This window comes from Amia ocellicauda, chromosome 8 (genome assembly GCF_036373705.1).
Source record: "Amia ocellicauda isolate fAmiCal2 chromosome 8, fAmiCal2.hap1, whole genome shotgun sequence".
Classification (NCBI taxonomy): Eukaryota; Metazoa; Chordata; class Actinopteri; order Amiiformes; family Amiidae; genus Amia; species Amia ocellicauda.
In genome coordinates, this window is record NC_089857.1 from 30,347,637 (window position 1) to 30,370,959 (window position 23,323).

Consider the following 23,323-nt stretch of genomic DNA (forward strand, 5'->3'; position numbering starts at 1 on the left):
CTCAAGAGGCACATTTTTCAATTTTACTGTTTAGCAAATATCACCAAAGACCTGTTTCCCATACTTGGTGTTAAGTTTGAGAACTGCAAAACACCAAACAGCGGGAGTTATAGCGCTTTCCAACCTATAAATACTTTAGACAAAACAACCCTCCTCCCTCCCAAAAAATAATTCACGTCTCCTCCATCTGTGTTCTTGGGTGCTACGTTCTGTGTTGAATGCTGTACTATTTATTATCAGGTTGAATAGTAAATAGGATACATGCATTACTTACAAACATAACAAGGGTCACAAATAATTCAATCTTGCTCATCTTCAGTAGCTCACAGAATTAAATACAGTGGTTTCTTGTGTGTGGTTCCATAGTGATGTGGGACCCATTGTAGTCATGGCTGAAGCGATCCAGTTTAACATTGAAAAAGAAATTGTTTTACAGGAGAAACACAACATTTCAACTGTCACAGTCCATTACTCTTGCCCTACTTCCTGGCATTTCCTGTCCCTTCAAAAGCAAGTTTGCTGATTTCCTTCTGACTTGAAGAAAGGTCACATTTCCCGTTCTCATGAGGGCTGTTCTTGACCCAGAACAACGATGACAACCTGCTTCTTTTCTACCCAAATCCATTGACTGAATGGTTCACCACGGCCCAGAGCCTGACAGTCTCCAGTCCGTGTGGTGACTCTGGTGTGTACTCTCTGCTCATTCACTTTCCCTTTCTCTTGCACAAAGGAGTGAACCAAATTCATGGCACAAATATGTCTCTTGAGCTTGCCCTTCTTCGGAGTGTCTAAATGATCAGTGCTGGGCATCAAATTATGCATTGTAACAATAGTTTACATCATTAACAACTACCACATTCATAATAATATTATCTTTAAATTTCTGTCATAATGCATCAGTCGCTTATCTCAGCCTGACTCCATGCAGGGTTGCCAGATTTGGGGAAAAGCCCAAAGACATGGGGCCAAGAAAAGGGCGATGGGAGGTTTCAGGGGGGATTGTATGTGGGGAAATCATTTTCAAATTGGTGGGGGGGGGGGATTTTATGTTCTCTATAATTAGGTTTCCAGCAGTGATGGACAACACCTGCTCCCTGGTCGACAATTCACGGCAATGCATGGAGATGGGAAGCATTGCTGGAAAAAGCTGACAATGTGGGAATTTGCAGAGAAGTGTCCGACTCCATGCCCGCAGATGGTGTTTTGCCCGAAACGCTGGCATTGCCGGCTGCTGGCGGAGGGCCTCCCACAGGGGTGCGGGGTGCGGGGTGCGGGGGGCGGATGAGCTCAGTTCCTGTGAGGCGCCGCTCCGCTCCGCTCCGCTCCGCTCCGCTCCGGACTCCGCGCCGAGCCACCGTCCACCGCCGGCAGAAGCACAAGAAACATGTCGTCCAACTCCAACCTGAGCTCTATGCGGCGCCTGGTGGAGCAGCTCAAGCTGGAGGCCAGTGTCGAGAGGATAAAGGTAACGACGGCCACGGGTTCAAACACAAGCCGTTACAAAGTGTCCTGGGATACAATCTCCATTTAGCCTCAGTGTGTCGGGTTTATTCTGACCTGTTAACAGCCTTTAGCATAACAGACTGTTTTACATTGAAGTACAGTGCGCTGACAGCGGTGTATTGTGGGGGTACAATGTCTGAAAGTGGCTCTATTTGAGCGGCTATCCGTAATCCTGTTTCTTTTCTCAGTGAAAGGATGACATCTGTTGGTTTTTTTGCTGTTAAGTTTGTATTCACAACAACAAATCGGCTTTGCTTTGACTGGCGTTTCTTACGAAATTGCAGAGTTGTAGGCAAGATAAATAAATACAAGAAGTTAATCAGTTTAAAGTTAAAACCAATAAGTACATAGTATAAAACCGAACAGGCATTTGATAATTATTCTTAAAACCTTAAAATATAGAACACGTTATAACTTTGCCATTAAATGGTTATTGCAGTCAAAATGTTATTTGTTTCTCGAAGGAAGTTGATACAATAATTCACATGAATAAAATCTATACATTAGAAACGTTGTAAAGCGTTTAAAACATGTATATTGATATTTATGAACCTTTAGCCATGTTTCTGTCGGAGTGTAACGGAAGTGTTCGGGAGACGTCATCACAGCAGCATAACATGGAAGAAAAGTTACATTTTTAAACTCGACTATAAACTACAATAATCTGCTTTGGTGTAAATTTCATACATTTTCATATCATCAAACTCTGAAATATCCCAACTTCTATTGTTATTGATAATAAAGTAATACTTTATTATGATGTATTTATTTTATTTAAATATTAATACACCTGTTGAAAAATAATAAACTGAATAAGACTGTTAAGAACACGTCCTGACGTATAAAGATGGTAAGAGTTATCTCTGAATATTTTACATTTCACTGTAAGTGATTTCAATATGTAAATCTAGAAAGAAAGAACAAACCCCACCTTGTGCAGTTTTCTATTAACAGACACAGTACTGTACAGACTCTATTCAATCAATGTAGTGTGTGTGTAATGCAAATCATTATTTTTCAGTACTATTGTGTATTCTTCCCAGTATCCTTCTTAAATGTCTAAAGCTAAGCACCCATTAACACTGAAATGCATGAGCATTTAATTTGTAAATGTTGCATTGAAATACACCTTACCTCCAGTTGAAGCTATATATACTGCATTCTGTTTCTATGTATGCATATTATGTCAGATAACTGATATATTTATGAATTCCACAAGAAATTCTCAACAGTTTTTTTTGTTGCAAAGGTTAGCTATCCGATTAAACAGTGTTTTCTAGTTGTGTGTCAAATACTGTAAATTTAAAAGAATATGGTGTGGTAGTGAGATCCTCAATGCTGCTATACCAGAAGATGCTTGCATTAGGTGTGGTTATACTCCACAGCACATGCTTCAGGATTGATCGAGTTCTTGCAACTAATGACTTGTGGAATGAAGGAATATGCTAAATTGCTGCATATAATCAACTCTTACCAAGATTTTTCATAATCATAAAATATCAATGCAATGTCTGTAATACAGGAAATAAGCCTTAAAACCAATGCAGGGCTGTTAATTCAGATTTTCAATACATTTGTATGGTTTGTTTTCAGAACAAGTTTGGATTTGATTAGCATAAAGGTGAACCCTTTTTCTTTAAAATGAAATGTGCTGTACCCATATAACATTTGTTAAAGCCTCAGCTGTGTCTGTTAATGGGTTTCATAAATTGTGAATTTGGTTTTGTTGGGCACGGCAGTCTCAAGTTTAGGAAAACAAATTGGGTTCAAATAGTTGAAATGCCTCAAGTCTCGAGTGCCTCCTTACATGTAATTAAAAGCTGCCATTTTATTCTACCAAGAAGAGGAGCCTCACAGTTAGGTTTTTGATGTCTGTGAACCTGTGAACTCTCTGAGCCAGGTTGTGGTCCAAACAAATAAAACATAACTGGAAACAAGAGCTTATAGATGCTCCAGTGAGGGTAACGGATGCATTGTAAACAGTCACGGGCTCAGCCCTCAATCTAAACTCTGCTGCAGCTAAAAATATCAAAGACATAGCTTCATTGTACAGGATGCACATGAAACATGAACGTGAGGCAAGAAAGGATTCCATGCAAAACTGCAAAATAAGTAATAATAACTGCAATCATTAAAAAAAAAAAAACTAAACAAATAGGAGTATTCATCGTTAGTCCCATGTTTCAAGCATATATCAGTGTTATAGGCCAATTCACTAAATTGACATGGAGGTGGATGACAAAGGGAGAGAGGAGAATTCAGGTGTGAATGAAGGTTTAGTTCCTAATCGTCATGATTTTCAAAACTCTGTACCAGAAAGGCCTGATATTTCCTTCTGGATTCAAACTTCAGGTGTTGTGAAAGGTGGCATTCAGAAGGGTAACCCAATATGAGTGCCTTTGTTTATTTACACAGGAAGGTGTTATAAGAATCACTTAATATGGTGCTTAAAAATAAAGAAAGGAATAATAAATAAATAAAAATGTAATAAATTAAAATACCCAACACAGTGAAGCTTGGAAGAGTGCATGCTTCGAATATCAAGAAGAGATAGAAAAGCAGACAGAATTCAAGTCACACAGCTTCTGTGTGTTCTGTTGATGGTTCAGATAAAGATATTGGCATGATGCGGGTGCCCAGTGTTATCTGTACAGAGTCCAGCTGCAGTTGCGTCTCTGAGGCTTTCAGCCCAGCGATCTGTGAAGGCAGTGAGGTGTTAGAAAGGCAGACGCGGCTCCTCCGAGTCGAGGGCTGATGGGGTCATGTAATGCTTGGTGGGCTGCATAGTGTCTCTGAATGAATTTCCTGACTGTTGTGCTAATTATTTTTTAATTTCCTCTGTTCAGAATATCTTCAAGTCTAGTTAACAATTTATTATGTTTACCGGGGGTGGGTGGGAGGGGCCTTTATATTTTAAATGCAGCTTTGAGTTTCCCCCTGTTTGAAGTTTTTTGCCAGGGTGTCTATCCCCATGATCAGTGTAAAGGATAGGGTATTTCTAATAATATCTATTCTAATATCTTTAAATTAAATTTACATGTAGAAGATAAAAAAAAAGATGCATACATATATATATATATATATATATATATATATATATATACACAGTTTTATAACTTTGAGGTCACCTTATTGTAAAATAAAGCGGGGGTTCCCCCATCATTTATCAAATACAATTGAAAGTGTAACCATGTCACAGGCAGCTCAGTGACTCATCTGGCAAGTTTGTTCAGTCAGGGATGAGTAATCCAGGTCATCAAAAGGATACAAAAAGGCTGAAAAGCAGACGTATCCAGCAAGAACAACATGGTAGGTAAAGATAGGGTTACACTCTCTCAATGTAATGATGATAATTTAAAAAATTACCTTAAAATGTATGATAAACAAATCGGATGTTGTGGTCTGGAAGTTGCCCATTGTCACAGGATCTGACTTCTACCATTAGATGACAGTCAATGGGAAATCATGTTTCCAGCTGGAGATGGCTGGGTTCAGTCAGCCGGGCGATAGACATGCTTACCAATTCCTGTTGTTTGTTTGGTGTTTGAGGTCATGTGGTCTGGTACATAAAATGCTGAATAACTTAAGAGATAAATACACTTTTGTTTTGAAGTACTTTGTGTAACATCCTTAAACTCAAGAAAGACTTCAGTGGAAAATGAAGGGACACATCACTAACTTCAGTTCTTTTATCCATCTGCTCACCAAGCATTATCAAAATCAGTAGTTTCTGCCCTGTCGTTGGAACTGATGAATAATAGGTGGCATGACAACTCGCATCGTCAAACACGCAACAAAGTCTTTTTTTATCTCTCCACGGCTGGAATGAGTTTGCTAAGAAAAACTGTGGGTATAAAAACCATTGACTGTTGCAAATTGTGTGCATTCTGGAGTTAGAGAATAATTAAAAACATAAATGGAAAGACTGTTGTCTGAAATCTTCAAATCTCTGTGCTGGTTTTAAACAAATTATTGTAAATTAATAATAAAACCAATTTTTAGGCAGCTGAAAGTTTAATGGCATTTATAAAGCTGAAAGTAAAGTTTCTACAGACAACTACAAATGGGGTAAATATATATTACTGTTAACAGGCTAGAAGAATATAGCTCATCATAATAGTTGTCTGCAAGAAAGACATTCCAGCGAAAGCACAGTTCCTGTTGCACTTTCTGTAAATTGCACTCCTGCTGAAAGCTGGAAGAATGTAGTTTGTGGACATAATGATATAATAAAAGCTTTTGTGAGAACTCAATAGGCCGAGATTATCAGCAAGGTTCAGCCAGCGCCTTCGGAAAGTGTGATACATACCCTGTCTCTTTTTAAATCGCATTAAAAACGTTCCTGTTTGATCAGGCTTTAAGTTAAAAATATGAAGTATGATTATTTTTTTTGGTGTGTGTTGTGCTGTTTTATTGTGCAGCGCCCTTTAACGCATATGGGGTGCTAAAAATTAAAACTGGATTGATTGATGGAAAAGTAATCTACTGGGATTGCAAATGATGAACAGAAAAAAATGGGACTGAACTCAATTCTCATTGTGTGCTCATGCACAGGGTGTAGAGAAAAAACTAAACTTTTAGTGCTGCAGAACTCCACAGCAAAATGGGAAGTAGAATATTTCCTGTTTGTTTTAGGTGCAAAGCCGAGTTGAGGAATTTATTTCACATGTTGGCACTGCAGTTCAGATAGACACTCTCGCCTTTTGTCATTTTTCACATGTGGACTTAGTTTCCTCAAGTACACAAACTTGTTCTACTGCCTTCCAAGTGAAGCTTTTTTTTTTCTTACTGTGGCTGAATTAATTTAGAGCAGTTTAAGTAGTTTCACATTTGCCTTAAGTTTTAAGACCCCATTTCAGTCCACCACTTTGAGCAAATGAAAACATAATTGAAATGATGAACTTAATTATAAAGGCATCTTTAATAAGAAAAAGTACAAAGCGTGTAAGTTGTGAAAACTTTAATCTTGTCTGGATTTGCCGCCTGCGGTTTATTCTGGTGCTCCCCTTGACTATCGCTGATCACCCAGGCACCCTGTATAAAGCTTCAATTTGATTTGAATGTAATGTTTAAATACCTCACTCATTTGTTTTCACTGATTAACATCAGATAAAATCAAATGGCTTTATTTCCTTTAGATGGTGAAGATGCTTGATTTGTGAGGGAGGATAGGGGTATGCCTTCATGATGCACGCATGCCAATCATTCGGGAATTGGTAGTGTCTTATCTGGTGCAGTGTAACGAGTGGCTGTCTTGTGTTGCTCTCCGCCCTTGTCACGTGCAGGTCTCTCAGGCGGCCGCAGAGCTCCAGCAGTACTGTCTCCAGAATGCCTGTAAAGACGCCCTGCTGGTGGGGGTCCCGGCCGGCAGCAACCCCTTCAGAGAGCCGCGCTCCTGCTCTGTGCTCTAGACTCCAGGTATCTCTCCCTCTACTGTTGGCCTGGCTACCAAATTGCAACCCATATTCCAATTTTTTTAAAATAAATAAATAACCATAGTGTCATGAAAAGGTTATACCTTAATTTGCATATATATCAAAACACATCAAGATTATAGTCATTAACTGATCTCAATCTATACAGTGTCTTACAGTATTCAAAAACATTTTGTTGCTTTAAAGCTTGCAGTTGTGACACTCTAACATGGGAATTAAGGTGTTATACAACAGCCTACTCCACACAAAGCGAAAACAAAAATAAGTAAATTGAGAATGCATATGAAATTAAAATGGTAAACTTATGACTGGATAAGTATTCAAAGCCTTTCAATTCAGGTGCACAAAATGACCCAGAGACAGCCTAGATTAAGCCATCTTTCCAAACTGAGCAGCTGGGCAAGGAGGAAACTGGCGAGGGATGCCACTGTGAGGCCAACTACAACTTTGAAAGAGCTACAGACATGGGGGGGGGAAATGTGCATCAGTCAACAATATCCAGAACACTTCACCAAACTAGCCTGTATGGCAGGGTGGCAAGAAGGAAGCCATTTCTAAAAATAAGCATCTCGAAGCCCACATGAAATATGCAACAGTGCACCCAAGAGATCCTGCAAAAATGATGAAATTGAATTGGACCTTTTTGGCAAGTTTGACGAGTTTTATTTATACAATATTAAGTTCCAAAATGTGTGTGCATCATTTTGTAATTTCACAAAATGGGACACCATAGGAAGGGTCTGAATACTTTATTAAGATACCAGATTGAATTCACCATGTGTTCAGACTGCCTGTTATAGTTCGTATTAGGGATTATGTTACATATTCAGCAGCCATTTCTGCTGTACTTCTTCCCCCCAGTAACCTCACCAGTTTGTCTAGTTTAATTTAGTCTGTTATCTGTTATCAGGCCTGATACTTTGCTTAGATATGTGTCCCTGACTGTGTAGTATTTAGTGCCGTGCAGCGGGAGTTTTAAATTGCTCTGTTTCTCTATACTCTGGGAACATTTCTCCTCCATTGTTCTGTACAATACAGTTGGTTCCCGGATGTATACTTTACCCATCACTTAGGCCTAGACTACATCATAACTTTGACCTACCCATGAAACTTGTACCCAATCTCAGAAGACACTTTCTACTACTTCTAAATAAACATCACAACAGAGTACGGGTTTGGTCATTTGTGATTAGTGCACAGGTCAGCTGGTCTATGCCTTAGTTGAGTTTTATTCCTCAATACTGGTCTCTCAGTCTTCGAAGGTTCGTTCAATCTCCAGAACTTCGAAGGTTTTAACAAACCTTTGAACGTTCGTCACATGACAATCAAATCAATTTCTTTCTCTTGTTAATAGAAACTGACAATGTTTGAATACTGTTGTGTGCCACCACAGCAGATAAAGGGTTAATGGGGTACAGGCGGTGCGGTGGGGAGGATAGGGAGAGGGGATAACGAGTTAGTGAGAGAGTGTTCAGTCCCTGAGTCCTGTGTGTGCTGCAGTAATAATAAATAAAACGATTTGTTGTTGGACCCGCAATGATGGGTTGGGTCTCCTCCTTGGAAACCCCCGCAAGCGATTTGTATACTGCCCATTACTTAACTAAACGTTGATGGAAATAGCAAAGTTCAAAACCGTCAAAACCACCACTGCTATGTCAGCAGACATTGGACCAGATTAGTTTTTAACAATGTATTTTGAAACTATACAATTACACTGACAATGCTCTAGCTTTCGGCATACCTGTAGACCACTCTGCGTTATTGCTTCTTCTGCCATCTTTACAGCAAAATGTGGTGCGATATAATGGAAATGTAAAACAAAACAAAAAATGAATGCTTTTCTAAATGCACAGAAGAACCCCAAATAGCTTAATTTAAGCTGTGCAATTGAAAATTGGTACATCACGGAGGAAAAAGCAAACTCCGGGATCATTTAGCAAGTTTAAATTATGATGTATTATTTATTTGGCTTAATGGTCAATTGCATAAAATTGAATAGCAGCAAACTAACTGGAGATGATGCCATGCTTAGTACTGCGTACTAATTCTGAAAGTTTGTTTATAATCAACCCATTATTATTATTAATAATAATATACCAAACAATATATAATGTTGACGCAAACTCTGAACTGTAGAATGGAGTATTTTTATTATAGTTAATCCAAATGTTAAGGTTACTGTGTTCTGGTGTCTTTAGTATTTACTAACTTCAGTATAGTGTTATTGAACACTGGGGTATAGGCTACTCATCAAGGGGTTTACAGCAAATCGCAATTTCCGACACTTTCTGTACTGGATAAAATACAAATTAAAGTTAACATACATATGTCACCGTGCATACAGTTTATTATGAGTAATGCTTTAACAGGAACATAAACATGTTTCATGCAAGTAAAATCAATACATAAAAACATGATAACTGTTCGAGATTATTTTATACTTCAAGGGGATGTTTTATCTTGTTTATATGGGTTACCTGTAAAAACTTAAAAGTAGGATTGGCATTGAAATCTATACACTGGTAGCAACTGTGATGTCATCATTAAATTATGCAAATTATCACCAATGACGCTTCTAACCTTTGTCGATAATGTTCTGAACATTCGAAGGTAAAAATGTACCCTTCGGGACAGCCCTAAAAAGCAGGATAATTTGTTAAAATAGTAAATGAAATTGTCAACAAGTACAGTCAGTTCTGTCTGTGTATATTGTACATTCAGATTTATTTAAACATATACACGTAATGCAGACTCCTGGGATTCCCCAGTGCTCCAAGACATATGATTTAAGAGCAGCTGTGGCTTGTCTCATCACTGCAGAAGTTTATTTTTATAATCTAAAAGTATTTTAATCATATGCTGAATGCCAGTTCTAACTTCAGAGCAAGCAGGATGTCTATAGCAGTGTTTCCACTTCTTCCCCAACCAAAAGGGAAGGAATTGAAGCTAGCCACAAGAGTTTAAACTGACATAAATATAGTTTTGCATATCATTTCATTTTGAGTCTGCATCTCTAGCTCAACCACATGATCTATTGAAAGCACTACTTATTACTGCAAAATCTGTTTCTAAGCTGCTGTGTCTTGTGTAAATTCCTGCTTTATTTCAAGGCAGGAACCTTACACAATGTGTTTTTTTTTTTTCTTCCCAAAACCATAGTAAAGGAAAACATTATTCATAGTCTTTTTATGAAATTGGTTGGAAATTTCCTTTATATGCTGCAGCTGAATGTATCTGTCTGCTTTGACACAAGAGGAACTAACATTGTCTTTGGAAAATTACAGGGTGGATCCTCCACTCTTCAAATGGTCTGTTTTCAGGGGACGTAGGCGAACCGTTTCCCAGTCTTGGACCTGCATAATACTCGACATGGTTAGAAGCCATAAACAGAAATGTAAATGAGAGTAATTTAACTCACGAGAATCTGTACCCAACTTTGTCAGAACGTGAATCTGAAGCAAACTAGTTTATATTAGATACAATACATTAAAATATTAAGAATCTTAAGTTCCGTTCCTCTTAAGTAGTTCTTATGCCTTGTTAACATTTTCATTAAGAAAAAAATAAGTACATTATATACATTACAAGTAAGATTGTAAAACTTTAAAAAACACCAGATATTAAGTTTAGAATTTCTAGCAGGCTTTAAATTTTGAAATGCAATCCCTATAGGAAGTGCACACATTGTGGGGGTAAATAAAGCAGAGAGAAAAATAAATAAATGTTTTTGCAGTTTTTTAATTTGTAGTTATTTTTTTTTCCTGTTTGAGGATTAACATTCAAACCAGTGCAGGAGATACATTTGAGTTAAAGCAGTTTTTAAGATTTTGTTCTGTGTGTTTTTTTTTTAGGAAACTTGGCCATTCTGTGTCGGGACTTCACTGCAGCCTGTCCTTCACAAGGGAACACAACTCCAGTGCCGTTAAACCCCCTTACGCTGACCTGTTTATTTATTAGCATCTTTTATAGTCTCCTAAAATCAACCATTTTGCTATGATTTGTATGGTATTTTATATACAAATACAACAAGTATTCTGTAACACTCAATTTTAGTACATTTTTTACACAGTGTTTACAAGTATATCATACAAATGCCAACCCCCCCAACCCATGCATGTCTTTAGTATGACATCGTGCCTGTATTGACACTGAGTTGTTGAATGACAAGGTGTGAACTGAATTATTCCCCTGCACTTCACTTGTTGTCTGTTAATAATCAGTGATTGTCAAAGTGTACAGTAAATTGTCATGATTAGAGACAGGGAACGTCATTTAAAAATGAACCTACCTGTAACCTGGAGCAGGCCGGACAACCGTTCCTGGAACCTGACTTTTTCAAAAGGATGACTAGGCACTGTTCTCTCGGTTCATCTGAGTGAGAAGATCTTTCCCTATGATGCATCTAAATCAAAATTCTTAATCTCTAATCCAGCTTCAGAGCATCCTTTTGACTACAGAGCACTTTCAGTCTATCTACAGGTGTTAGAGAGGACAGCTGTCTCTCTGTGGCAGGAATAAAGGATGGATACGTGTAATATAGTGAGTCATTTTTGTAATAAGATGGAATAAATAAACCTATATAGCTGTATTTTATAATTTTTTTACAAAAAAGTTAAAGGAATATAGACTATTTGCAAACAAGTTTTATGTGTTAACACAACAGACAAAAAGGGGCAAAATAACAAACAACAGCAATGTATAATATAATAATAATATAATTAATAACAATAACTAGCAATCTAGGACCCCAGAAGTGAGCAAAGCCATTCTCATGGTACTTGAACCTACTATGAGGAAAGCCTACACAGTTTGTGTGCCATTTCATGTCGTGGCAGCAGTTTCATGAGCAAACTGCTGTTGATTCAAATTTTTCTAAGCAGCTCCAGCTATCATTAGAAGTCTATGCAAGCCCTGGTCAGGGAGTTCACCATCCGTAGGAGTGGAGACGGCATATATCACCATTAAGTTAGTATTGAAAATGTCAGTTAAAGCTCTGTAGTAAGCATTACTCCGGGGGAAAAGGATGTACAATACTTATTCTATGATCATGGTAATTACTAGCTAGTTATTTTCTATGTAAAGTAAAAGACATCTGTCCCAGAAGTGGATGTTAAAAAGACGGTATGCCTGGGATGAGACGTAAAAACAAAAGCTTCAGTCACTCTTTTGAAAAATAACAAATAAACTATGTTAAATGTAGATCTGTAATCTTAGCTGTCAATTAGGGATGAAGATTTGATCATGTTATGCAGAAGCACATAGTGCTGGTCTTGTAAGGAGATCGCCACTAAAATTGTGTAAGTCCTGTACTGAATTACAGAAGTGTTTCACAATCACACACTCTGCCTTTTGCCGCTTTATGTGAGGATAATCTTTTTATACAGTTAAGCAGTTTGTATCGTTTCCGTATTTCTATATATTTGAAATAATTGCTTTGCTTTTGCTTTTGAAAGTATTTGGTTTGTGGACAATGTAATTTAATTTAATATAAAGATTCCTGGGGGGGAGGGGGAGCTCTTTAGAAACAATAAAAAATGTTCAAATGCCTCTTTCATTTCTTTGTAAGTGTCTAAAAGCAGCATATACTTTTTTTTTTTTTTTCCTGAAAACACTAATCTGCTACATTAGTTTCACCAGTGTGCTGAGCTGGTTTGTTTCTGTTTAGTCTTCATTGAAACAAACCCTTAACCGTGGACATTCATGTTTTGTAGCACTGAGACCTGAATCTCTCACCAGAATAAGAGTAATTGAAAATAAACATGATAGGTTGTCAGGCTAAATCGATAGTTTGGTTCCCTAGTTTTAAACCCCAGAGTTCTCTTGTTTAGAGTGAGAAAATGGAAGTTCAGCCATAACTAGAAGGTACAGTTCTACCATTTTAACTTCATAAGAAGTAAGGAGTTACATACAATCTACATTTTTAATTTACTTTATTTCACTAGTTCATGTATTTGTGTTAACTGACATAACTGCAATTGTGAAAAAATAAAACATCCAATAGCAATATGTATAGAAGTCAAACTATATAATTTGAGTTGTAAAATGCGACATACTGGCACTTAAAATAACCAGAAAAAAATTATTTGAGGGCTCCCTGAAATTGAGGAAGCCGTGAGCAAATTCATCAGTCAATCGGAGGTCGTCCTGCCAGTCTGGTGTGTGTGCAAAGTCAAACTAAATGTAATTTATCTCTATGTTGCTGTCTGGAAAACCTGATACCTTTATACCTGCTAACCTTGAAATTCACAGCGTCACTATCTCAAAGAAGGAAACTTGTTAAATTTATATTCGTCATACAAACAGAATTTTTATAACTGGTTATATCCGTAATGCAACTTCAATAACTGGATGTATTAAAGCTGGGCAACGGGGCTAAAAAGTACAGAACAGTTAGCTTTGAAATGGTTTAGTTGGAAACAAGTCAACACTTGGACGAAGGCCTTATGAAAAATACCTTTTAGAACCGGAGTGGTAATTTTAATGCCTTTCTAAAAAAATGTAAGTCTAGTCTGGCCGTCACTTCTTCCTGGTACTTTTTCATAGGTCAGTTTTCTCCTCTTCATCTGAGGCAGAATCATAAATCCTTCTGGAACAAGAGAAACATGGAGTAAGCTCATCAAACCCTAAACAGCTGTTTGCTACTTATCTGTGGCACCTAAAAATTGATTCAGCTGAAGGTGTATTTATGATAAAATGTACAATTGCTACTTATAGAAAAGGGGGAGGTTGTTTTTTGCATTACTAACATGTTCAACTATATTTTCTACAGGGTGTTATTTGCAATTTAGCTTTGCACTGTAAATAGCACTATTCTATGGGGCCTTGCTTTTATTCTCAGTTTCATTTGAATGGTGGTATAACTGATCTAACAAAGATGCAAATATACAAATGTGATTATCCTGACTCAAACAGTAATATTACCACCCTAAGTTACAGACAAACAAACAAACAAATTGTAGATGAGCACCTATTGTGGCCTGTTCTACTATAAAAATATTCCCTACAGATAATTTGATCTTTACAGCGCCAGGTGTGCAGTACCTGATGCCACCTCCTCCTCTGGGCTTCCAGCTCCCCTTTTCCTCTCTGATGTGCTTCTGATGGGCCCCACCATGTCTTGGTGGCCACACAGCTGAGCGGAGTATTGGGTCTTGCTGAAGCCAAACACAGAGTCTGCTAGCAATCCCGAGGCACGGCCAAAGGGAGTGATGCCGCCACCCCTCAGGGTTTCAGGTGACTTCCGTGGCATATAAAAGCCTTCACTGTGGCACAGGGGGTCAGGGAAACCCACGCTAAACTGAGACGCATGAGTAGGCTGCTGGGCATAGTAACTAAGGGGTCTCCTCTCAAAGAGACCATCGTGGTCGTAGTCCTGAAGGTCACTGTAGCCTATGGCAGACATCTCTGGCTGTGCTGGTCCTCCTGACCCCCTCTCAGAATGACGCCCCCCAAATTTAGAGGCCGGAAACTGCAGGGCACACTCCTCATCCATCCGTCTCAGTGTCTGATCCCCACTGCATCCCCACTGCCTGGGGTATTGATCAGAGTATTGATCATGGCTGACACTATGTGTTTGCCAATAATTGTCATAGAAATGATCTAGCTGTCCATTACCTTCGGTTTCTTCTGTTAGGTCAAAGGGTATCTGATCATGGTTGTATGTTGCCCAGTTTTCTGCACAGGCTGACCTACCTAAGAGGTCCACCTCAGAGTAGAACTCGTAATTTTGGTCTAAATCCTCTAGCCTGCTCTGAGGACCTTCTCTGCTGGGATCTGAGTACTGCTTAAGGGGATCTTGAGCCAAAGAGGTTGGAGGAGAGTGAGATCCGTTCAACTTGTAAAGAGCCGTGGTGTCGCTGAAGTGCTGAAATCACAGAGGCAGAAAAAACATTGTAAATGCATGAGACCACCTTTCTTCTACAACCACAAAAGCGTGAAATAGCAGAAATTAATTTGAAGGTTCCCATTATGCCCATTAGTAACTGCTGTGAGTAACTGGAGCAACACTACATGCAGAAGTTCTAACCTTTGTGTGAACAGGACCATTTAACCCAGCAAGTCTTGTGTGTATCGTTTCAACCTCGGTTTTACATCAGGCTTTCAAAACAAGGTAAATTAAATGGGATGGGAGTGTTATGGGTTTGAACAGTAATAGCAATAGTTATTACTGAGAATGGATACAACTGAGATCCACAACCCTGGCCCAGGAGAGCAGGTCACCCTGGGATCATCAAATTACAAACACTAGGGAACATTGAACACAGGTGCTCTGGTTAATTTAGTAAATTAGAGATCAATCCAAACACCCAAACTTTTGCCTTTTTGAAAATGGAAGCCACTTAGATACTGAAACTTTTCATCATTCAGTTGTGAAGCTCCAATTGGAGACCCATTGTGCAACAAAAAGGGTGACCTCACCTTGATGACTTTGGGGGGCACCTCTGGGAACAGTTTCTGTAGTGCTGTCAAGGTGGCCCCAAGAAGCCACTCCAGTGATGTGGCCCTTCGCAGCATGAGCTGCGCCACCAGAGGGTTAATACAGGGGAATGACAACAGGCACCTCTCAGCCTGCAAGCAAGTGCACAGACGCAAGGGCACATAGTTTTTTTTTTTTTAGCTCATTTTCACTTCTTATGTAAATTATTTAGTTTTTTCTTTAGCTTGATCTCTGTTCATTTTTTTTTTTTTCCATGTGCTCATCATCGCTTTGTGAAAGGTCAGGAATAATGGGTTACAAAGACCCAGTTTTGTCTTCAGCTGAACAAGACAACCCTCAGGTCACACAGAGACAGCAGAGCAGCCCCAGTCAGCAGGCAGTCACATGGACACGTACCGCCCCACACTGCCATCTCTAGCTTGATCACACCACGGTGGTGTGGGAAGCAGATATAGATAAACACCAGAAAACCTGTTCCTGTGTTTTCTCACCAACTCTGACAGAGCTGGATGTTGTTCAACAGCAAAAAAATTAAATTAAAAAGACTAGATTCATCCCTGCAACCCTTTTGCGTTCCTCCAAGTTGGGTTTTCTCTCACTCTCTCCACTTTCCTTTTAGAGTGCTGTTTTCTTAATTGAGGAACATAAAACACCCATCAAATCTTGCACTGTTCATCTTAATGACCGAATTATGCCCTCACAGGGCTCTATGCTTACTTTTTCCTTAGGAGCACTACATTTTTTAATTTAGGGGCACACTCAAATACAGAAACTAAAAACAATCACATCATCATAAATGATTCATATTTAATGCTCAAATGAAAAACAAATGCAACAATGTTCAAGATATGTAAATACAGTGCCACGCACAACCTTGTGGGGAGGCAGTGGCTCAAACCAAAAAGGGGCAATTCGTCCCGAGGGGGCAGCTAGCAAAGTGCGGTTGGGGGGGAGGTTTTTTTTCTCATTTATGATATATATTTATATTTTGAATTCAATATTTATGGCACTAGTTTTATCATATAGTCTGAACCTTCTGTAATAATGCACCACTTCCAGAGGCTCTGAGAAGCGCCCTACACATGATAGTTTAAAGAATTGTCTTTAAAATCACCTGGAAAAAGTTTTTAAGGATCTCTGTTAGTTAGAAGTATTAAAATCTTTTCAGCCTTTTTATTGCTCCCCTTTATTGACTAACCTAGCTGTTTTTCTTGCTTACTTTGTTTTGTCTGTTTGTACTGTACTGCATCTGTGTACTGTGTCTGTTTTGACTGTTGCTTGAGTGTAGTGCCTGGGCATAATAAGAGCGCAGTATACATAAAATGTGTAATAATAATGTAGCTGAGGAGGTAAAGAAACAGGCGTAGCTTGCGAGATGCACACCAGTTCAAGAAACAGCAAAATTTGAGTACTTTGTGAGGTTTTAATGGATCCAATGTGCCATCCTTGACGGACAACTTTTCGGATAACGGACTGCAAGTGACGTGTCGGATCCAGAGGCAGCAGCCTTTGCCGTGCTGGGCGTCTTCCTTCATGGCTTTGATGTATCCTCTCTTCAGGTGCTCATACATCATTGTCGTGCTCGCCATGTGAGTTCTGCTTTGCACATGTTGCAGTACTCTGTCTTCAATGTAAATTCAATGTAAAGTGCTCCTATACTTTCCACGGGTGTAGCTGTAGCCTCAACACTCTTTCAAGTTCTTTTTTTTTAGTAGCTGCGCCCCAGGTAGACCCACATAAACGACGATGAATTACATTAAGATTTTAGTAGATTTTAATAATCAACGTTATCGATTGTTGCAGCCCTACTGTCGCTGAGTACTATTGTATGTGTAAGTGTGTTTTAATGACGAGGCGCTAACGCCAGCTAGTAGGTGATTGGATATCGAGCCAAATGAGCCACTGCAACACTGGGGCATAAATGTAATTCACGGGACTTGTAGTTGCTTTCTTGTAGAGCCCTGCCTCAGCCTCATCAGCTTGCCATCAGCTTGTAAAACAGGCATGTTCAAGGACCATGGTTCAAGTCTGTTTGTTTTTGGTTCCACATTCTTTCTTGCAAAGTAAAAAACAAACAAACGAAGTTCCGGATTAAATCAAAACATTGACCCACTTGCTGATAGCAAAATACTTCTTAGTGGTTACATTTATGAGTAGAAGAAAGAAGCATCTGGAAAAAGTTGCCACTGTGTACAATTTTGTAGTTTTCTATTAGCGGGTGTGTCAAAGTTTTTAATTCATCCAAGCCAATAAAGTAATTAGGCATTGACCCAAATACCCTTTCTGTCCCCTTCCCCCTCCTCTACCCATTAAACTGAAAACACTGTTTATTGATTGTGAATCAATGGTCTGATTTTGTGCATGTCAGTGACTTGTATCCTGCAGATGGCCATGCTGTCTCTGAGGAGGGTTGAGTTGTCAGTCCATCACCACTATTCTGCTTTCTACCTTACCAACCGATGCTAAGCTGCTCAAATAACGCCAATCAACACACAAACTTGTTACCATATCAACCCAAATGGTCTCTTTGTTAGCTGTTATCTCAGATCTAATAAATGCTTCCACTTTGACATATTTGTGGTGTAATACAATTTTCTCAGAAGTGACTGGTCCCAGTTTCTTCACTATCAACAGAAGTGCTTAATTAGTGGTGCATGCTCTCACCTCTGAGGGAGCCACAGAGAGCCAGGACCGGTCGAGCCGTGTCAGCGGGTCTCTCTTGGAGCTCGTGAGAGTGTCGCTGGCAATCTGACACACCAGCTGGGCTGTGTCAGCAACTCCTGTGGTAATGACCACCTGAACAGATACCAGAGATCGTCACGTATTATGACAAAAACCACTTCCCATTGCCTTTCCACACTGAGCTGCGTCTTGTTAGATCTTTGTAAACCATGACTAAAGATGAATTCTTAGTGTTAACATTAAGTAAAAAACATACACACACAATGGGAAATATGTGGTAAAAGCAGAGAGATACAAGCTTTAACTGAAATGCAAATACAGAGCAATACACAGTACACATTCCCCTTACAATTATTGGAAAAAAATATCTTGAATCTGTTTGAGGGTAGAAAAGGAAAGATCCACTATTTAACCTTAATTTGAAAAAGTAATATACTAAACAAGATGCTCTCAAGAGACAAGGAATAAGAAAATACTGCTTGCACAAAAAGCATCCAGTTTTGTTTTTGCTGAATTTGCTACACCACTTCAGTAACATTTCCTTTTGTAGGTTTTCCCTCCTTCACATGTGGTTAAGGTCAACTTATTATTCAATTTGCTGTTTTAGTATAGCCATGATGGTCACAGATTCTGACAGTTCTATACTAATTCTAAACAGACTTAAAGAGATGACAGGATATTTAGATAAAGGTGTAAAAAAACTGTATGAGTGGCTACCAAACACTGAATTTCGCCAAAATCCTTTCTTTACAATTCATATTATATATGAGTAAAATAAAATAAAAGACAATGACCTTAAAGCAGCACTTTAGGCCAACATCTCTAATTGGATTACAATGTTTTTGTGATGTGTTTCCAAGTTTAGGTCTTTCAATGCTTTAAAATGCAAAAACCAATGAGTGAGAAAATTAAATACAATGCCTACGCCTTAGGATTCACGAAAGCTGCTACTTCCAATTGACACATCTGTTGGCACCATGCTACATTTCCCAATGACATCTGAAGGCGCTGCTTTTCTTTGCCAAAAGGCATTGCAGCTTCTGATGATGGATCCTGTTTAGAAGGGATCTCCATATTCCTCTTAGATAATTTACTATGAAGATTTGCTTCAACCAGCAAATGTGTTTGGATTGTAAAACCAGATAAAAAGAAGAACCTTTAATTCTCTCTTAAATGTCAGGAACCAAAGCATTCCATTCCTTAGGCAATAGAGAAAGCAGCCAGAACCCCCCTCCCCCCACATTTGTTCTCAAGACTTGCCGATGATCTTTTCATGTTTATGCACTTACATTATAAATTGATAAAATATAACCCACGCTGCCTTCATAGGGCATTGCAACTTGATTATATTTTCATTTCCTAGTAGCATGTAGCTCCTATGTTTCATTTTAGGACACTGAGCATTTGGAGCTTAATTCATCTGAGGTAATAGTTTTGAAAGTTCATTTTGAGCATATTAATAAACAAATGGAGAAATTACTGATTTACCAAGGTCTGTGCAGCATAACATGAAAATCATGATTCTGGGCAGTAAATCAAATTTCAGTAAACAAATAAAAACTAGGTCAGAATCATGACGTGAAATAATTTGCACTTTTTAGATACAATCCATTGCCTGCATTTTGTTTATTTTTGGTGGGGCACTTTCATGGAATGTATTAAAAAGACTTGGACATCTTTCAGTCGTCCACTTGTTTCTGTCCTAATCCATAGATCTGGTGTTTCCCTCAATCGGCATTGTCGATAGTTTAGCCCTAGGCAGGGTACTGCCCCACTTTAAAGCCTACTGATGCTCATCAGTGATACAGGCCTCAAGTTAAACCCCAATAGACTCGAGCGTTTTACAAATTAAAAACTATAAGAGTCATATTGTGAAATGTCACCCAAAATACTGCAGCCTGAACTTTTTAAAAGCATTGTGGAGCATGTTTTTCTCGGAATTTGCTGCAATCATCTATATGAAACTACAGATTAAAGGGCATCTTGAACATTTCTAGTGAATCACAGTATTATTGGCCTATTTAGGAATCTTGATTCTTCAGAGAGTGATAGATGTCATACCTTGATATCCAAGTCCTCAGACTTGAGCCCAAACAGCACAATGGCAGAGTAGATCAACACTAGGTTGTTGAAGACCTCCCTGGTGAAAGGGTACCTACAAAGCATATATTTAAATTGGCATATATTCAAAATCTTCTCCCCTAATGGCTTTAATATAAATGTGAAAAACATCACATTAAGTCTGATTTGACTCATTCAAGCTGTGTAACTAATTATATGCAAACTAAACCATGCTGTATAAAATGGGCTTCTGTCTGTGTTTGGGCCTCCTGGCTTATGTAGAGAGAGCAACATCGGTAGGTTGCCATAAAATGCTCAAATATGACATGTCCGTGGTATTCTCTAGATTTATACTTACACGTGTATTTATATAAATGCCTGCAGGTTTACTTTTGATATACAAATACAAGACTGCTAAACATACACAGAAATACTGTGACCTAGTTCTTAATGGCCTTCGGATTCGGATCACACAGCAAAGCACACTGTAACTCTCATACCCTTATGACTAAAACGTCAGTATCTAAGAAGAAAACAATATCTGCCCAGATTCGAAATACAAATCGAGATTCCGATTACTCTCTTTTGGTAACAAGTACCAGTGGGGATGAGCCGAGTACTCACTCTGAGCCGAGGCCCTTATTAACGCAGAGTAAGAGCCAGCAGCAGCTGTACTGTAGAGACAGGGCCATCAGTCTCAATACAATACTGTCAGAGGCTTTCTCCATTGCCAGTTCCTCCATTTCCTAACAACAGATATCAATACAAATGCAGGTCAGACGCAATCAGGTTAGGATGCAAGTATGAATCCTAATACCACTGGACATTTGTTTATTTGAAAAAAATAAGTAAGGCCTATACTCATTATTCTATATTCTCCTTCCCTTAGTTTAGGTAGAAAGTGCTGCAAAAAATGATTTTCATTCATGATTAGGATGCCATGATATCAATGCATTTTGCTAATTGTTTCACCTTAATTAGTTTTCAACTCTGTGTACCTTACCCTGTATATGTAGTCAATTGTTTAAATACAGCAGGCATGTCGACTGCCACATGCATAGCAACAACATTAAAGACCATAGTGTTTTTGGGCACCTGTATAATGAGGGCAGTGCATTCATCAATGGTGATTACTGTGTACCGGTGAGTCCCTCCAAACATCTGCAATGACTGTGCGTAGCTTCTTTCCAAAACAGTGATGTTGTATCTGTAGGTACACATCTTAATTAATTAACAGTAATTAACCTGATTTAGGTTTAAACATAACCACTGGATGACAATTAACTTATTTCCTTCTGGTTTACTTTGCACTGATCTGGTGAGTCCCAGTTTAACAAATGTATCAGAAAATAAAGACTATACTGCAGTTAATGTAGAGATTACAATAACTGATTCCAAACTATTTTTGATTTCAAACAAAACACTCAGATGGCACGAGCATGTTTGATTGGATTTGTTGTAATGGAACACCAGCAGCTGTGACCTGGTCAGAGATTGTTACAGAGCTGTGAAGTGTAGGTCGTTGGTGAGCACATGGTGAGAGACTGACCTGGACTCCAGCATCTGGAGCAGCTCTGGGGTATTGGACAGGCCTTCTGTGGTCAGCAACACCACAGGGACTTGGAGCTCCAGGAGCAGGGGGGGCTGACTGTGCTTGTGCTCTTAACACAGAATACACATACACACACGAGCACCAATACAAGATATACTTATGTTTAGCTGATGAACTATAAAGGGTAAAATCGTCTGGACACTGACACTTCCAGCTTTACCCTGTACCGACTTCAAGCCACTAAAGACAGCACACATTGTCTTTAAACCTCACTATTTTTTGGGGTGTTGCTGAAATCAATTTTAAATTATGTATGAACAAATGACAAACAAATATGATTATAATCATCATTATTATGTTTTCCTGTAAATGAATTAAGGTACGGCATTGAAATTGCAAATTAACTACATGAAAACATGATAAATTGAGCTGTACTGACTAACAGCATGTTTAAAGCACATTGCAACTTATTAATGTTTTTGTGATTAATTTGATATAACATAATTTCACTCTCCCTGATAACAAATATATTTACCTTTGAACCATCAGCATAATATACATATATTTGTATTATATATAATACAAAAACACTGCAACATTAAAGTTTGAAAACGCCTTAAAATAAAATAAGGAACAAATTAATCACCAGTGCCTCACAGAAAAATAGGAAATGCTGAATCACACAATTTTGATATAACCAACACCCAGTTAAAAATGATAAAAGCCACTTTCCATGAAAAACTGTTGTCAGTTACCAATACCAGTTTCTCACATTGCACTCTTTTCTGAATGATAAACTCCAAATACGTAGTCTATAATATACAGCATTAAGAAAAACCATGATGGAATATAGATATGATACTATTATGAGCTGTATGTTTTTTTTTGGGATACATTACAGTTTTATACCAGTTATGATGCTACTGTGAATATCATTTGCAGAAAAAAATGATTATCACACACGATAATACTTAAAATTCAATAGCTTTGAAATTCAAATTAATCACAAAGAGTAATCCATATTTCTACAGAGATAGATAAACTATAGATCAGTATTTGTTGACAGTATTATTTTATCAGTGTTTGTCAAGAAGCGTAGTTTTAAAGTAATTCTAACCTGTAGTTGGGGCGATGGGGGCAGACAGAATTGTTTTAAAAGTCATGTGACTGATGTGCTTCTCTGTGCAGAGTTCAGTCCAGCCAGAATGCTCCAAGCAGTCATACTCCACAACCAGAGAGAACTGCTGCCAGGGAAAGTCAGCGTGGATATGGTGGCTGCAGGCGATCACACATGAATACCTCTGGAGACTGACACCAAAACACAGCCTATCTGTTACATCTCTATAGACAAAATAAGCTGCCACTAACAAACACTTCAGATCAGGGTTGACAAATTCTTTCGTTTGGGAAAATCAAGAAATCAGCATGAAATCTACAGACTGATTGTTCATCTGTAAAGATTAATTGGCCCGACATTAATTGCTATTTCCATGCAGAATGAAGTTTGAGAAACACCTCACTTGTATTTTGTCATTGCAGGGTTTTAAAATGTTGGGTGGGATTGAGAGAGAAGAGGGATGGGAGGCAGGGGAGAAAAAGGTGAATACACTATGTCTGTGATGTTATTTAAAAAATACACACAGAGTGTCATTC

At 38.5% G+C, this 23,323-nt stretch overlaps 3 protein-coding genes across 4 annotated transcripts; 1 reads left to right on the forward strand and 2 right to left on the reverse strand.

Annotated features, from left to right (window-relative positions):
- Nucleotides 1-1,293: 1,293 nt before the first annotated feature.
- Nucleotides 1,294-12,485, forward strand: gng10 (guanine nucleotide binding protein (G protein), gamma 10). 2 transcript variants are annotated; one of them, XM_066711016.1, is made up of 3 exons: nucleotides 1,294-1,465; nucleotides 6,789-6,921; nucleotides 10,223-10,363. In XM_066711016.1, exons 1-2 carry the CDS (start codon nucleotides 1,385-1,387, stop codon nucleotides 6,912-6,914), a joined length of 207 nt encoding a protein of 68 aa, XP_066567113.1. In that variant the 5' UTR covers nucleotides 1,294-1,384; the 3' UTR covers nucleotides 6,915-6,921; nucleotides 10,223-10,363. The 2 variants fall into 2 exon arrangements, with proteins under 2 accessions (XP_066567113.1, XP_066567112.1); XM_066711015.1 differs by lacking the exon at nucleotides 10,223-10,363 and adding an exon at nucleotides 10,790-12,485 and having other exon boundaries at nucleotides 1,301-1,465.
- A 182-nt stretch (nucleotides 12,486-12,667) lies between these two features.
- LOC136754841 (protein shortage in chiasmata 1 ortholog) lies at nucleotides 12,668-15,768 on the reverse strand. Its single transcript, XM_066711014.1, has 3 exons — nucleotides 15,357-15,768; nucleotides 13,980-14,802; nucleotides 12,668-13,524 (listed from the first exon to the last, which is right to left on the reverse strand). The coding sequence occupies exons 1-3, from the start codon at nucleotides 15,450-15,452 to the stop codon at nucleotides 13,427-13,429; spliced, it is 1,017 nt and encodes a 338-aa protein (XP_066567111.1). The 5' UTR covers nucleotides 15,453-15,768; the 3' UTR covers nucleotides 12,668-13,426.
- Nucleotides 15,769-18,015: 2,247 nt separating this feature from the next.
- On the reverse strand, nucleotides 18,016-22,880 carry LOC136755276 (protein shortage in chiasmata 1 ortholog). The gene is made up of 6 exons (XM_066711744.1): nucleotides 22,788-22,880; nucleotides 21,668-21,779; nucleotides 21,214-21,325; nucleotides 20,743-20,864; nucleotides 20,119-20,212; nucleotides 18,016-18,171 (listed from the first exon to the last, which is right to left on the reverse strand). The coding sequence occupies exons 1-6, from the start codon at nucleotides 22,831-22,833 to the stop codon at nucleotides 18,016-18,018; spliced, it is 642 nt and encodes a 213-aa protein (XP_066567841.1). The 5' UTR covers nucleotides 22,834-22,880.
- Nucleotides 22,881-23,323: the final 443 nt, after the last annotated feature.